The sequence below is a fragment of the Gigantopelta aegis genome, unplaced genomic scaffold, assembly GCF_016097555.1.
Source record: "Gigantopelta aegis isolate Gae_Host unplaced genomic scaffold, Gae_host_genome ctg2713_pilon_pilon:::debris, whole genome shotgun sequence".
NCBI lineage: Eukaryota > Metazoa > Mollusca > Gastropoda > Neomphalida > Peltospiridae > Gigantopelta > Gigantopelta aegis.
This window is the reverse complement of record NW_024533007.1, coordinates 8,525-25,000: the sequence shown is the minus strand read 5'-3', so window position 1 is coordinate 25,000 and position 16,476 is coordinate 8,525. Positions and strand designations below refer to the sequence as shown.

General features: G+C 35.9%; 1 protein-coding gene across 1 annotated transcript in view; it reads left to right on the top strand.

The window, feature by feature from the left end:
- LOC121391606 (fibrillin-3-like) overlaps positions 1–16,210 on the top strand; it is a gene marked incomplete at its 3' end in the record, with an annotated part of 34,774 nt that extends 18,564 nt beyond the window's left edge. Inside the window, exons 8-15 of the mRNA XM_041523175.1 lie at positions 1–3; positions 180–302; positions 1,913–1,990; positions 5,758–5,877; positions 6,012–6,134; positions 8,109–8,234; positions 13,231–13,356; positions 16,088–16,210. The exon at positions 1–3 is cut by the window's left edge and continues 120 nt beyond it. Of these exons, the coding sequence (XP_041379109.1) occupies positions 1–3; positions 180–302; positions 1,913–1,990; positions 5,758–5,877; positions 6,012–6,134; positions 8,109–8,234; positions 13,231–13,356; positions 16,088–16,210 (822 nt within the window). The remainder of the gene's footprint in view (positions 4–179; positions 303–1,912; positions 1,991–5,757; positions 5,878–6,011; positions 6,135–8,108; positions 8,235–13,230; positions 13,357–16,087) is intronic.
- Positions 16,211–16,476: the final 266 nt, after the last annotated feature.

Below are 16,476 nucleotides of genomic sequence, written 5' to 3'. Positions count from 1 at the left end.
CAGGTGTGTGTTTTTAGTTAAATACAATATAATTGTTAGTAACACTTACATTCCTTTGTTTTTGTTCTTATTTGAGTAACACTTTAGTTCTAAAAACCTACATACACTTCCTAATACGATAAGGTTCATTGAATGTTGTACATGCTGTACACTACACCCCTCATATAACTTTCCTGCAGACATCAACGAATGTACTGATGGGAGTGCTACATGTCACCAGGATGCAGACTGCACTAATACTATCGGATCCTACAACTGTTCTTGTAAAATTGGCTACTCTGGAGATGGACGCAATTGTACAGGTATGTTGACGTCTTTGCTAGATTTGTTTATTTAGGAAATCACCCACTAATCAATAATTAGACATATATAACACATGCACGCATGTACGTACGTAGAACATGCATGTACGTACGCAGCATACGCTGAAACCCACATATAGTTGTGCCTACAGAAACATCTTGATGGGTATTTTGATAGTTCGAAACCTGTGGTACACCTATTTGCCATTGTCTTAGCCAGGATGTTATATTAGAAGGAAACAACATTCTGGTCGAGCAACCCACATTGTCTGCGAGTCGTGTTATTGGGCGACAGGTAAATACACATGCATAAAGGGTGGTGGCAAAAACGAGGTGTGAATGGGGGTTAGGCGTGATTGCTGACTTTAAAGATCGTGGTGCATCTTACCTGTAATCTCATAAAATCACATCGCCCCTATGTAGGTGATACATATCTTTAAAAATCAAAACTCCTTATTTGACCACAATTGCACAGTAAATTATAATGAACTCGCTTGTACCTTTAACACATAATGATAAAGGAAGCATAAAGACAAACGTGTAGTCTGAGCAAGATGGTATTTATAGTTAACTTTGTTTCCACATGTTGAGAGTGTTTGACAGGAACACACGACTGTGATACAAACGCTGAATGTTTTAATATCCCGGGTTCGTTTGCATGTTTGTGCAGGGCTGGGTACAGAGGAGATGGGAAAACATGTAGTGGTAAGATAAATCTTTGAACTAATTAAATTTTTGTTTCCATGAAACTTCATCGTTTCAGTGACGAAATAGTTAAACATTTATCATTACATCCGACAACACACATGAACATCCTTTTAAACGTCTCTGCCAACTAAGTATTGTCCAAGACACACGTCAGCATCGTGGCCATCTGTCCAGGATAGGAGCTAACGGTTTTGTGGTTAGTGCAATAGAAGTTTGTAGAGTGGACTTACATGTTCACATTTTGCCACTAAAACCTGCTCTGGTGTGGAGCCGGTACTGGGGTGTGAACCGGTCGATGACTTAACCACTACACAACAAAGGTTTTGCTGTATATGTCTCCAACACTGACGTTGATAAATGTGTACTAGTGAAGAGAAGGTACGACAAAAACTGCTTGACACTAATCACACCATAAACAAGAATTCGGCTAGATGTCTTGTCACCAAAAACGTATTTGATGTCGTCCTTAGTTGCATGTCTGTTTCAAAGCATGTTATGAAAATAATTAAACTGTTCAATTAATTTTATAACAGAAATAACCTGTAATGTAAAATTAATTCAGTTCTTTAGCAATATTAAACACTTTTAATTCAATAAGTTTATTCAACATGGTATGGACATAGGTGCAACTACACACCAAGCATCATCGATCTAGGACTTTAAAGTTTGTTAGCATTGCAGTCAAACAAAAACACGTAACAAGAAAGCTAAATGCAAATGTCGACGCCACACCCATCGCCGCTATCGCTATTCAAAAATGAACGCCTGGGTGATAGAAAACATACAGTGATATATATTAGGTGTTCATCTAGTGTATGCAATTTGGACGACTATATAAAAAGTAATGTGTTGTGCTAACTGCACCCCTAACACACAGTAATTATAGCTGTCTCTGTTTCCAGATGTTGATGAATGTTCAACAGGAATACACGACTGTCATGCAAACGCCGAATGTTTTAATATTCCGGGGTCCTTTAACGGTAAGATAATTTATGTGACCCAATAATCTATCCTGCATCTCTACTATATGACTTGTTTTGTTTTCAGAATACGAAAATCCAAGTTTCTCTCGAGTTCGTTTGCTTTTTTGTTGGGATTTTTTAAACAGTGTTGTTTTGTTTGATTTTATTGTGTTAAAGAGATTATTCTCATGTTGTCATTCTAAAATGTTTTCAACTAACGGACATTTTTGACCACTAAAATTACATATTTAATGTATTTTCTTGCCTGAAATACCAATGTCTGTATAACCAATACATTTTAGCTTGTCAAAATATGATATAATATTAGCACAAATCGAACTTTACCTCGTAATAAATTCGTACACATGAAAAACATATATACATTATAAAATAACTATAAAAAATGGATAAAGTCTAAGATATCCGGTTTATCCTGCGAAGGTTAGAATGGGACATGTTGCGAGGCTCTACCGAAAGTCATTCGCCATTCGACCTGAGCAGGATAATGCCGATATTTTAAAGGGTCATTTCTGAGTTTGCTGCAATTTTAAAGATACTTTTTAACAATTGTAATTACATATCAAATATATTTTTCTGCATAAATTATTAGTGGCTGCATATTAAACGTGTTTCTGGTCGTTCTAATATTTGTATTAGATTAAATTTCATTTTATTTCCTAAAATAAGTTTTTTCGTACGTTCGAAATTGTTTGAAGACAAAATCCAGTTTGGGCTTCTTACAAATATTAAGACGACCAGTACAGAAACACATTGAATATATATACACTGATATTCTAAACAAGAAAATGTATTTAATAGGTAAGTTTAATCGTAAAAATATTTTATTAGTCGGAAACATCTTACAATGCAGCAAACTCAGGAATGTCCCTGTAAGACAGTAACCAGTTGTTTTATTTATCCGGAAATCGATATAAATTTAATAAAATTATTATATTTTTATTCATAACGTTAACGTTTTTCAGGGTAGTGTGTCCACATATGTTCAATGGCTTCGCAGCTACAATATCTATGCATGCGCCAAAACAAAATAGTTCTTAAATAACAACAATTTATTTCTTATTTCTAAAATAAAATAGGTCTTCAAAACGTTTTTAAAAACGAAAACAATCAACTGTAAGTAAAATAATTCGTAAATTCGAACAATACAAAATTCCTTTGCTGATCACAGCGAGTTCTGTCCCACACAGGTATAGTTTTGCTCAGCGACAGAACATATAATAGAGATTTATCTAGTCATTATATCTTAGCAATACATACAGTGATTGCAGGATGAAATGAAGTATGAGATTCTATTCGTTTTGTTTGAATGCAAATAATAAATGCTTTGTAGATTTAGGTTATGTAATGGCTGTTTGCCATATACTATATAATATGTTGGATTTAGGGCCTAACCGCCCTCCGCCTGTTACCGACCCGTTCGGACTGCTGGTGCTCCCATGCACCTGCCAGTGCAGGCGGTCCTCCCTCCATCCCACCCCACTCCTTTCCTGTCCTGGACGAAGGAGCCGGCTGAGGTCGATACCTGTGCCCAGGACAGACGTGCGCTACAACAGCTTGTTCTGAATGTGCACGTTAAACACTCTGACCTGACATAACATGGGCCTAACCTTTATATTACCATAACACATATCTGTGGCAATGCAATGAATGTAAATGTAAATGAATGTATGAATGTTTAACGACACCCCAGCACAAAATACACATCGGCTATTGGGTGTCACAAATTGTAAGTATATGAAAATATTATTTATATATATTTATGTAAAACCACAGTGTTCGGAGCTGTGGGTGTAACGTATAATACAATACATAAAATCAAGGTAAGTATATTTTAAAACTTTGTATAGAAGTCAAAAGTGTTTTAAAAACTTTACAATTAATTCTGGATGGAATTTAACAGATTTGAAAACATTTCTCTTGCCAAACATATCATTTCTCGTCAGCTTGAAATGATCACACTCCATCAAAATGACAATGTTCACGTTGAAGGGAAGGGTCAAATATGTATGGCCGATGCGGACACGGCACGAGACTACTTCATCCTTCCTGCCACGCCTGTAGGATGAATGCCACTCTCCTAGGATTGCCTTGACAGAATGAAGCTTGTGAGCAACAGCAAGGTCCCAATTGTTTTGCCAAGTCGAAAAGATATATTGTTTAATATGAAATTTAAAATCACTGCAGGGGACACCAACATGGACACGGGGCAAGTTCAAAGCAGACTTGACAGCAACATCTGCCTTTTCATTACCCTTAATGCCAACATGGCTGGGTACCCAACACAATATTGGCAATTGATAAAAAGACACACTTTTGTATCACCATCCCAACCAAGGGATGCTCCAATTTCATGTACTGTAAAGCTTGGAGACACGAAAGTGAGTTGTAAAAATTATATATTTGGATGCACATGAATCCTTAATCTCTTCCAAGGCTTTAACGATTGCCCAAATTTCAGCAATAAAGATTGATGGAAAAATTGTAGCACAAGCCACAGAATTCCTATCCCGTGATCCGTCTGTGTAAACAGAAATGCAATCACAATATCTCTCTTGGATTTCCATGAAATGCTGTTTATAAATAACTGCATCTGTGCGATCTTCCTTTAGATGCACAAGGTCGAATACAATTTTTGGTGGTTTGATACACCAAGGTGGCAAAATAAAATATGAAGGCGTTTCCAAAATGTCTGTTAAATCAATGTTGGAAACTGATAAAAACTGCTTTGTGTATATGTGTGTTTGTGTGTTTATATATACATTCATGAATATTGGTATGTGTGTATGTATGCGCGCGCGCGTGTGTGTGCCTCTGACATTCATACATGTTTGATTTCCTCAAACAGTAGTTATTTAAAAAAAAAGCTAAACATTAATAATTTTTCTTAAACTTCTGTTTGTTATTTTTGATAACACATGCTAATAACACACATACTGTGACAACAATTAAAAAACATACGGGTGGCTCCTACAAGGTAATGACCAAGCAGCCAGTGCCATACCATCCAATAAAAAATATTTTGTGACTTTGTGACGCATAAGATAACTACAAACGCTAGGGCTGCAATATGTTTTGGTTCGAAAAGACGTCAACATTTATTTTAAACCACGTTTTTCAGGATGTGTAAGGACCAGAATACAACATTCGTGTCCAGCAGATACATTTTTAAACAACTCCTTGCAAGATAAATGGTATCTAAGGGCCACTCATAATTACATGCATTACTAATTTTAAATACTACTGTCCATCCCTGAAACGTTTTATACATTCACCCACATCCTACCCGTCAACAGGTGGGTTATGTCATTATTTCATTTGCCGAATAAATATTATTTGACGTATTTCATTCCAAAGTGTTATTTAAGATATTACAATTATTGTTCCTTTTGATAATCTGTGCTTATTTAAACTTCTCTCTTTGAGCTAGCGTTCAAATATTGTCATTCGTTAATATACTGATCTTATCAAACCTTCATGGCCTGTTTTTGTGATGTTTTTCAACGTTTGTCCGAATTGGTGTTTTCAAACTCATTCTTTAATGTTTTAAAATAATGTAGTTAATTTAAATGAGTGGTGCTTAAGTGATCCATTGGTTTGTTTTATTATAAATGTTTTGAAGTTCAAAATAATTACTTTTATATAATACGTATTCCAAGCAATCTTTTGCAAACAGAAACCGGATGACCACTATTAGTAACCGTAGCATCTTCGTTTTAAATCACTATGCGGGTCGATAACGTTTTTAGAGTATGTTTCATTTACAGATGTCGATGAGTGTTTGGGTTCTAACGACTGTCATACCAATGCTGACTGTCAAAATAACGCTGGTTCGTACTCGTGTAGCTGCAGAATTGGCTACATCGGCAATGGAAAAACGTGCGCTGGTAAGTGAACTTACTATTATCTACATACTATTGCTTTCATATGACACCTATCTGCATTGTATTATACTACTACACTGCGCATATCTAACACACTTATGACAGAAGAATAATGGAGCTAATTTTGCTTGTTTCAGATATCAATGAATGTACTGATGGTTCTAACGACTGTGATTCCAATGCTGACTGTCAAAATAACGCTGGATCTTACACGTGTAGCTGTAGGGCTGGCTTCACCGGGGATGGGAAAACGTGCCTTGGTAAGAGATCTTTTCACATAATGTCAGCTGACTGGGGTTTTCTTTGATATTGTCATATAGTTGTCCCGGTTACCCATCTCAAATGCATTATTGCATGCTTAGTACCTTTGTATTTGACTAATTTCGGACACGAAAAGTAAAATTGTTTTCAATCATGTATTTTATATATGTATAACTATTTTTATGTTGTAGATATTAGCCTACACTCTCCAACAAAACCATCATACGCTAAATTAGACATACGTGTAATGCATAATGGGACAGATAAGCGAGTTTCGGGTGTGTTGCAACATATACTATGTCAATGATTTACCACCGTTCACTGTTCAATGTTTATAATATATTTGTGTCTATGTCCATTGATAGGACCATCCCTTGTTATCAGAATGCAGACTAGGATTGTAACACTATAGAAATGCTCTTGTAAGACGGGGTAATTACAAGTGTGTGTGTGTGTGTGTGTGTGTGTGTGTGTGTGTGTGTGTGTGTGTGTGTATTCTTTCAACTGGTTTTTATAATTATTACTAATTTAACTATAAACGTTTTCTCGCATCATGATCAGTTGAAATTCATAATATGACGTAACACCGGTGATTTTGTAATGACTAGGGTCACATTTTCTCAAAAGTAGTCACGTGATTCCAGCATCTGGTGATATCCAGTATTATCGATAATAATCGTAGTGTATATTTTAGTTTCGGTACCAAGATGTGATATTTTGTTTTCAGTAGATGCTGTATAAAATAGTTAGAATATCTGTATATTATCAGGGGAAAATTCAACAGTTTACTAAAGTAAACGAGGGGAGGGCATAATAAGATTTTGGTTTTGTGTACTCACTTTAAATAGTGTACTCTTAAAGAAAGTATCCTACAGTTGTACCCATCTTAAAATGTATTTCACAAATACTATAGTTTTACACTACTACACTACGGTTTACATACATGTTCTTGATTAGAATATGAATATCTCTATAACCAATGCATTTCTGGACATTGTAATGTTTAGCAGAACATCAATCTTGTTTTTTATCTAAAATAATTTCGTACACGTGTACAAATGTACCATTTCCTTCAAAGGTCAACATAATTTGAAATAATTCAGCCAAAGGTCATTTCAGTTGTATTTGTCCATATAAAGCTTCATATTTAAAATATGTTAAGATAAGATAGTGTTTTTAAAAAACAAGGCCGAGACGTAGCCCAGTGTTAAAGCGCTCGCTTAATGCACCGTCGGTATAGGACCGATCCCCGTCGGTGGGCCCATTGGGCTATTTCTCGTTCCAGCCAGTACATCAAGACTGGTATATCAAAGGATGTGGTATGTGCTATCCTGTCTGTGAGATGGTGCATACGAAATATCTCTTGCTATTACTGGAAAGATGTAGCGGGATTCCTCTCTAAGACTGTCAAAATGACCACGTTTGACATCCAATAGCCAATGATTAATACACCAATGTGCTCTAGTGGTGTCATTAAACAAAACAAACCTATTGTTTAAAAAACAGGAATGGGCAGGATGTGTGCTTATTTTCTTAGTAAACAGTGTGCAGCCACTGTAAGATGTTTTGAGCTGACAGTCTTTTTACATATTACACTTACATATGAAATATATGTCCTTATTTAGAATGACAGTGTCTGTATATCCAATGAATTTGCGGCCGGGTGTTAATATTTGCATCAGCCTTTTTGTTTTTTTCATACGTACAAAATTATTGGAAGGTAAAATCTGGTTTAGGCTACAGCAGACAGCAATAAACACCTTGTTATTCTAAACAAGAACATATATTTAATATGCAATATCAGTCACCACAAAGGCTCTATTAATCGAACACGACTTACATCTGAAGCAAATTCAAGACAATATTATAAAATATTATTGAAAGCAAAGTACCAGGATGGGGAAGCATACATCCTCAAGCCATCTTTAATTTATTTTTGACGATAACTGGTCTTCAAATTTGATATATTTCAGATATTAATGAATGTACTGCTGGAACACATAACTGTCACCCCCAACGTGCGAGCTGCACCAATCTAGAAGGATCCTATTTGTGTATTTGCTTGGATGGTTATTCTGGAGACGGAACAACGTGTTTAGGTAAAACATAAAACACAGTTTACTTGTTACGTTTTAATTACACTTTGTTGTCCCGCATATTTACCACGTGTACATTGTCCACTACATAGCCGCAAGCAAACGGCCTAAGGTACCATTCCGTTTAACTACTGCATTTATACGAAATGGGATCTTGACTTGCAAACGTGTATCCACTGAGACCGTGGCCATTCGTAGTGTGGAATGAGAAGAGAGTGCATTTGCCTTCAGACAGAAATGCAAAATGTATGCAATTTTAAACTAGCTGGGAAAAGGTTTTTGTTACAGTAACGCAATTTCCCCCACTCTCTTTATCCAATAATGTCACACAAGATACGGTCAAATATATAAAACACACTCACATGTATGTCAGTTAAAAGTGTAGCTGGTTTTGTGTTTTAATTAGTAGATACGTTACGTAATGGAACTTTGAGACTAAAACAGTTTCTGTAGGGATTAGGTATCTTGCATGGTAACGTATTATACATAATGAATTGATCACACATATTGTTATAAATTATAATAAGCAAGTGCAATTACATTGATTATTTTTGTTATAAAACATGTTTCCTTCCTGATAGCCATGCCCATTAGCGGCAGGATCTGCTCCCATGCAGCCAGAGACCTAAGAGTGTAGCTAGTTTAGTCTATGAATGAAATCTCAATTAATATATTTATTTACATTTACAGGTGACAACGAGTGTACGGGTACAAACCAGTGTGACACGAATGCAGATTGCACGAACAATATTGGATCTTATTCATGTAGATGCAGAACTGGGTTCGTGGGAAATGGCAGACAATGCACAGGTACATTACAATCTCGCCTCATCAGACTGTAACGTAATTGACTAATGCAAAACACAAACACACATCATGATTTAATAAAGTCTTAAATTGTGTTTAGTCACTATCGACGATTATTGTCAGAAGTATTCCAGAGGCGAATCCAAAGGGAGGGAATTAGTGTACTCAGCGACTCTAAGATTAATTTTTCCCTTTTACTTTTTTCGAATTGGGATGCCTTTTGACGAGTATATGTATATGTTTCTTTTCCCCGTTAGTCCACCAAAAAACACACACACACACACACACACACACACACACACACACACACACACACACACACCTCTGAATTCATACCTCAGGCAAGATCGTTGTTTTGTGAAAGAGGTAAAGTAGCAATCCACCTGCATGTTTTAAATTAAATAGTAGTACTTTTTTAACATAACTTCAATAGAGGGCCGGGTCTTTCTCAGGATGCTTGTTTGAGGTATTTGAGTCGAAGGATCGAATCTCCCATTTTTTTGCTCGTCCCAACCAATGACCATGGTATGTGTTGTTCTGTTTCTACGAAAATATACATAAAAGATGGGAAAGCATGTGTTGGTAAGATTGGGTTTATGGTGTAGTAGTGTTATAGTATATGTCCATAATAATATGTGTTCTTTGATTTAGTACAATAGTTGAACCACTAGTTCAAATAATGTTTATGATCCATTCTGTCTAATCAATTTCTAACATTTTAACACAAATTTAACCACGTGCAAGTCTGATATAGTAATATTTATTTATTTATCTATTTATCTATTTATTCATTCATATATTCATTCATTCATTCATTCATTCATCCCTTTATTCAGTTTTCAGAATATATTAATTAATAGCTAAATCATTCTTATGACACTGATAGTTCTAGCAACTGTGACAGAAACGCTGTCTGCCGAAATAGTTGTGGTTCTTACCTTTGCAAATGTATGAATGACCGGCCTCGGTGGCGTCGTGGTTAGGCCATCGGTCAACAGGCTGGTAGGTACTGGGTTCGGATCCCAGTCGAGGCATGGGACTTTTAATCCCGATACCGACTCCAAACCCTGAGTGAGTGCTCCGCAAGGCTCAATGGGTCGGTGTAAACCACTTGCACCGACCAGTGATCCATAACTGGTTCAACAAAGGTCATGGTTTGTGCTATCATTCCTGTAGGAAGTGCAAATAAAAGATCCCTTGCTGCTAATCGGAAAGAGTAGCCCATGAAGTGGCGACAGCGGGTTTCCTCTCAAAATATGTGTGGTATATATAACCGTAAATAAAGTGTGTTGAGTGCGTCGTTAAATAAAACATTTCTTTCTTTTTTTTTGCTTTCTGTATGAATGACGTCACTAGAGATGGACACATTTACACTGCTAAGATTAATGTGTGGTTCTATTATATTGCCTGGGTGTTGTAGCTGGACATTAAATTATATAATAAAAAATACTAAACAACTTTCTTTTTCTATGCCAATGTATCAACATATAGCTGTATGCCAGAGTTTTTGTAGGCTGGTGACATAACCATTTCAGTACAAAGTATTTGTGTATATCTCCAAAACTGACGTTGATTGTTGTGTTGTTGTTTTAAAAACTGGTGGACACTAAGGACACCGTAAGGAAGAATTCAGCGGAATTAGATGTCTTGCCGCCACACAGGAACGGCGGAAGCAAGTAGACATTGGGGGGGGGGGGGGGGGGGGGGGGGGAGTAAGATTGAAGGCGCAAAGCAGAGTTTATAGGAGGTTCGGGGTATGCTCCCCCGTAAAAAATAAATTGAAAACTAGATGTTCTGAAATGCAATTTCCTCCATTTTACAAGTAAAATGTAGCGCTGCCTGAAGATTTACTACCAATTGTTTTTTAATTCATAATGAGGCTCTAGCCTCCCTCTTGCTTCGCCATGCCTGCCATTAGTTGCATGTCTTTCTCGAAACATGTTACCAAAAATAACGAAATTATTCAATTAATTTTATAATAGATATAATCTGTAATTAAAATTAATTCAGTTATTTGAAATTATTAAACATTTTTAAAATAATGTATTTAAAACCATATTAAAAAATTAATTCAATACATTTATTTTATCATGAGATATACATAGGTGAAACTATAAACCGAATAGCATTGGTCTAGGACTTTAAAGTTGGTTAAATTGGAGTAAAATACGAAAACTTAACATGGATGCAAAACGCAAATGTTGACGTCACAACCGCCGCCGCTATTAGTATTAGAAAAGTAATGCTTGGGTGATAGAATCAATACAGGGAGTATACTACTAAATCAAATCATATTGACGACAATAGTAACATATATGACTAAAACTCCTACCTGCAGCATATCAATCGACATAACCACCATGGATATAAATACTACCGCCCCTCAATCTTAAAGTGAATCAGAAAAAAATAGAGGTACTAGATGAAATAAAATTGCATACATGTTTTGCCCAGATGAAACTATTGTTTTTTGCAACCAACACACTCAAATTTGCCAATCCATTTTTTCTTTCTTTTGTCATATAAATATTGTTTAAACCACTCAAATTTATCACCAATCACTAGACCTGTGGTGACAACTTCCCTATCCAAATTTTGGTGTACCTCGAACTTTGACCAAGCAGGAAGTTATTTGGTTTAGTACTACCTACAGTGATGACCAACACAACACTCCTAATTCACAGCAACCATAGCAGTCTCTGTTTACAAATATTAATGAATGCTCAAAAAGAACTACCAGCTGTGATTAACACTGTATGACTTGTTTAGTTTCCAAACTCTGAAAATCCAAGTTTCTTTGTTAGTTTGTTTGCATTTTGTTGGGATTTTTATGTGTTAAAGAGACTATTTTGATATTGTCATTGTAATATGTTTTCGACTAATGGAGATTGTTAACCATGAAATTACATATTGAATATATTTTCGTATCTAAAATAACATTGTCTGTATAACATTTTGCCTTGTCCTTATATTTGTCTCAGGACAAACTGAATTTTACCTAACAATAATTTCGTACATACAACAACACAATAAATTAGAAAATAAAATGAAGTATGAGATAGGCTACTATCTACTTTGTTACATTGTTTATAATTTAAGTTTATTAAATTAGGTATTAAATTAGGTGTTCCAATCCTTAACATATTTCTGGGGCAATAAACTATTTCAAAACGTTTAAAGTACTGAAACATTAGGGTCACCAGAAACTCAATGGATAAACATAGACGTGACTAATAGTAATACTCCATAGAAAACAATATATTTAATGTGTAATTTTAGGTTCTAATAGACCACATCCTATTGCCAATAATGTTAACGTTTACTAATAAAACTGATATAAGCAGCGTATCAACACACCCAGGAAGTACAGCAATAAAAATGTGACACTTGACATCTAATCTACCTGCATGAAAATGGGGAGGGGAGGGGGGGGGGGGGGTCACATACCATTTAAGATATTTAATTAATGTTTTAAATAGCAACCGTCATTTTTGCTGAAAATTGCAGTTCCATTTTTGGGGGTACCCCACATTAGTTTAAACCTCTGGTATATACTGCATAACAACTGTATAACAAATAAACGTGTATTCATTTATTGTCAATGGAAAATTGTATTTGCACAGATAATCAATGTCACATATTACTACCAATCACACCCACAGCTGTTTTTACTCCGTAAATATTTGACAGTGCACCTCAAACTTTGACATGGAACTCTCTTGTTTGGTACTATGCAACCTTTAGTCCAAATCATATTAGTAATGTCTACAGACTCATGCCAATGGTAATATAATTTATTTCAGTCCACGCAATACACATCCACATAGACAGACAACAAGGGTGTTTATCCGTAAAAAACGTAAATTAAATGTAATGATATTTGTAAACATATAGTAGTTGCAGTCACTTCTTGCAACCATCACTGGGCAGTAATAATCTTGTAAAGATGCCTCGCACTTACATTACATTTATAAAAACACAAAATGTCCTTTGTATTGTCACAACATTGTAGGTGCCTAAAAGCGGACAAAAACAAAACAAATAAACTTATTTGTTAACATTACTGTAATATGAAAAGGTGTGCGTTTATAACAAAATGTATATTTTCTTTGTAGTCGTAATTAAAAGGGAACCACTTATTACAAATATCTCATTCAATTCATTCAACCTGCCTCCATGTTTTGTTTCTCAGACATCAACGAATGTACAGACGGGAGTGCCACGTGTCACCAGGATGCAGACTCCACTAATACTGTCGGATCCTACATCTGTTCTTGTAAGACTGGCTTCTCGGGAGATGGAAAGACTACGTGTGCAGGTGAGCGTTTCTGTATGTGTGACACTGTGTATGTTTTGGGGAATGCATGAGTGTGTAATTTTGTGCGCATGTTCTTGTTTATATGTGGTCTTCTTTGTCTATATGTGTGAGGACGTTTGTTTATGTATACGTTTTGCGTTTGCATATGTGTGTTCGTGTGTGTGTGTGTGTGTGTGTGTGTGCGCGCGTGTGTGTGCGTGTGTGTGTGTGTGCGTGTGTGTGTGTGCGTGTGTGTGTGTCTGTGTGTGTGCGTGTGTGTGTTTGTGTGTGTGTCTGTGTGTGTGTGTGTGTCTCTGTGTTTGTGTGTGTGTGTGTCTATGTGTGTGTGTGTCTCTGTGTGTGTGTGTGTTTGTATGTGTGTGTGTGTGTGTGTGTGTCTGTGTCTGTGTGTGTGTGTGTGTGTGTGTGTGTCACTCTGTGTGTGTGTCTGTATGGGTGTGTGTCTCTGTGTGTGTATGTGTGTGTGTGTGCGTGTGTGTGTCTCTGTGTGTGTGTGTGTGTGTGTGTGTGTGTCTCTCTCTCTCTCTCTCTCTCTCTCTCTCTCTCTCTCTCTCTCTGTGTGTCTGTGTGTGTGTGTGTGTGTGTGTGTGTGTGTGTGTGTGTGTGTGTGTGTTTGTGTGTGTGTGTGTCTGTGTCTGTGTCTGTGTGTGTGTGTGTGTTTGTGTGTGTGTGTGTCTGTGTCTGTGTCTGTGTGTGTGTGTGTGTTTGTGTTGTAACTACAGGTGCTAGGGCTTTAATACGTTTTAGTTGGAATTTTATTTCAAACCAGGAATACTGCATTCGTGTCCATCAAATAGAATGTTCTTACAACTTGGGGTTTAAACATGTATCTGACTCGCTTTCCCTCCTTAGATACGTTTTAAAACAATTTGCTGTAAGATAAATTGTATCTAACAGTCACCCATGATGTATTATCTATGGAATTACATGCATTGCTAATTTTAAATAAAACTACACATCTCTAAAACGTTCCATAGATTCACCCACAACCCTGCTCAAGTCAATAAGGTGTTTTGTTCATAATTTCCTTTGCCGAATAGATATGATTTGACATATTTCATTCCAAAGTGGTACTTTAAATATAAATATTTATTGTTCCTTTTCGATAATATGTGATTATGTGCATAGCGTTCTTAGATGTAGCACTAGAAATAGTGTTACTCGAATGTATACTGAATTTATCAAACATTCATGCTCGGTTTTATGCCGTTTGTGCGAATCCGTTTTCAAAATCACACTGTTAGTAACCATAATATCTTCGTTTTAAATCGTATGTGCAGATCAATAAAATTTTCAGAATATATGTTAATTACAGACATCAGTGAATGTGTAGATGGTTCTAACGACTGTGATTCTAATGATGACTGTAACAAATAACGCTGTATCTTACATATGAAGCTGTACACAGAAGACAAAAAGAGTGGGAGGGAGGGCGGAAGAGAGATAATGATTGTGGGAGGGAGAAATATATAGAGGATATTATATGGGTGTCCATGACAGACGATGTTTACGACACGAATGCGAGAGCGAGGGAAATGCGAACATTTAGGCACGAGTGTCGTAAACATCGTCTGTCATGGACATGAATGTAATATTCTGTTTATTACCGTCTTGCTAAATGAACATTCCAGTCATTGTTTACAAACTAACATTTCCTTAACGGCGGAGTAATGTTTGTTCATTGATGTCTTGAAAACCAAATCACAACCTGTTCTAAAGTTACGTGATATTTATACACCCATAAGTAAAGAGTACACATGTATCAACAGCTAAAAAGCAAACAAATACACAGTAATTGAAATAATTAGTTTTGAATTTGAATGACGTCAGTATTCCAATGACGTCACTTTGCATCTCCTTAAAATAACTATAAATTTGGTACATGACGTTTCCGTTTTAAGAATATTGGACAAATTTCAGTGCAAAATTGCTATTGAATTTATTTTTTTGGAACATTATTAACGTGTTTGAATGTGTTTGAAGAAAATCTTGTGATTAAAAATTGTACCTTTTACTAAATATGGCTTTTAAGTGAAATTACGGTAAGATATGCTACACTTATTATGTACGAAGCCAAAACAAGAGTGCGAAAAGTGACTCGTCGACCTTAGTATAGATTTCTAACAGTTGTGAACGTTATATTCATAATTAAGTTTTTGATGTGTCACAACTACATCATAATATAATACAAGTTATCATAAATAATCAATTAATGTTTTATTAAATTAATTAAAAACAAGTATTTGTCATTACGGCATGTGATCAGCTTACACTCGAAATAAAAATGTATTATGAAGAAAGTAGTATCTGTGGATGTCGTGTCAGCCAATCAGAAAGAAATGTACTCTTACAACAGCCAATCGTTAAACGACAATGTCAGGAGGACATACGATTTAGTTATGACAAACGAGGGAAATCGTACGATAAATATGACCCTCGTTATGCTGTACTTCGTAGGTAATAAAGACATATGGAATGGAGAGAGAGAGAGAGAGAGAGAGAGAAAGAGAGAGAGAGAGAGAGAGAGAGAGAGAGAGAGAGAGAGAGAGAGAGAGAGAGAGAGAGAGACAGAGAGAGAGAGAGATTATTTTAAAACTAATACTTGTCACTTAGGCATTGTAACACATTTAACAGTGTATCCTACTTTATTTGGTAACTACACAAATTGCAAAAGAGAGAAAAAGTGTAGAGATAGAGATTAAAGATGATTTCTTTGTTGTTTTGTAAATAGATGTTGATGAGTGTGTATTGAAGACACACAACTGTGATAGTAACGCTGACTGCAGTAACACTGTCGGATCCTACGACTGTGTGTGCAACTCGGGATACACTGGTGATGGATTCAACTGTTTAGGTAAGAAAGATAACGGTATTACGTATAATGCTTAACAACAAGTGTTTGCTGGTGCTATAAATGTTACCTCGCTAGTTCCTTGGACACTAATTTATCCTGGGGCGGGATCTAGCTCGGACGGTAATGAAATGGAAATATGCTGTCAATGGTGCATCACAATGGAAAAACAACAGGTAAAATAAATATTTCGTAACACATGATGGCATATATTGGTAACATGCTTGTATATAATATTAATTTTTAAAACCAAGTAGCATGTTTTATAG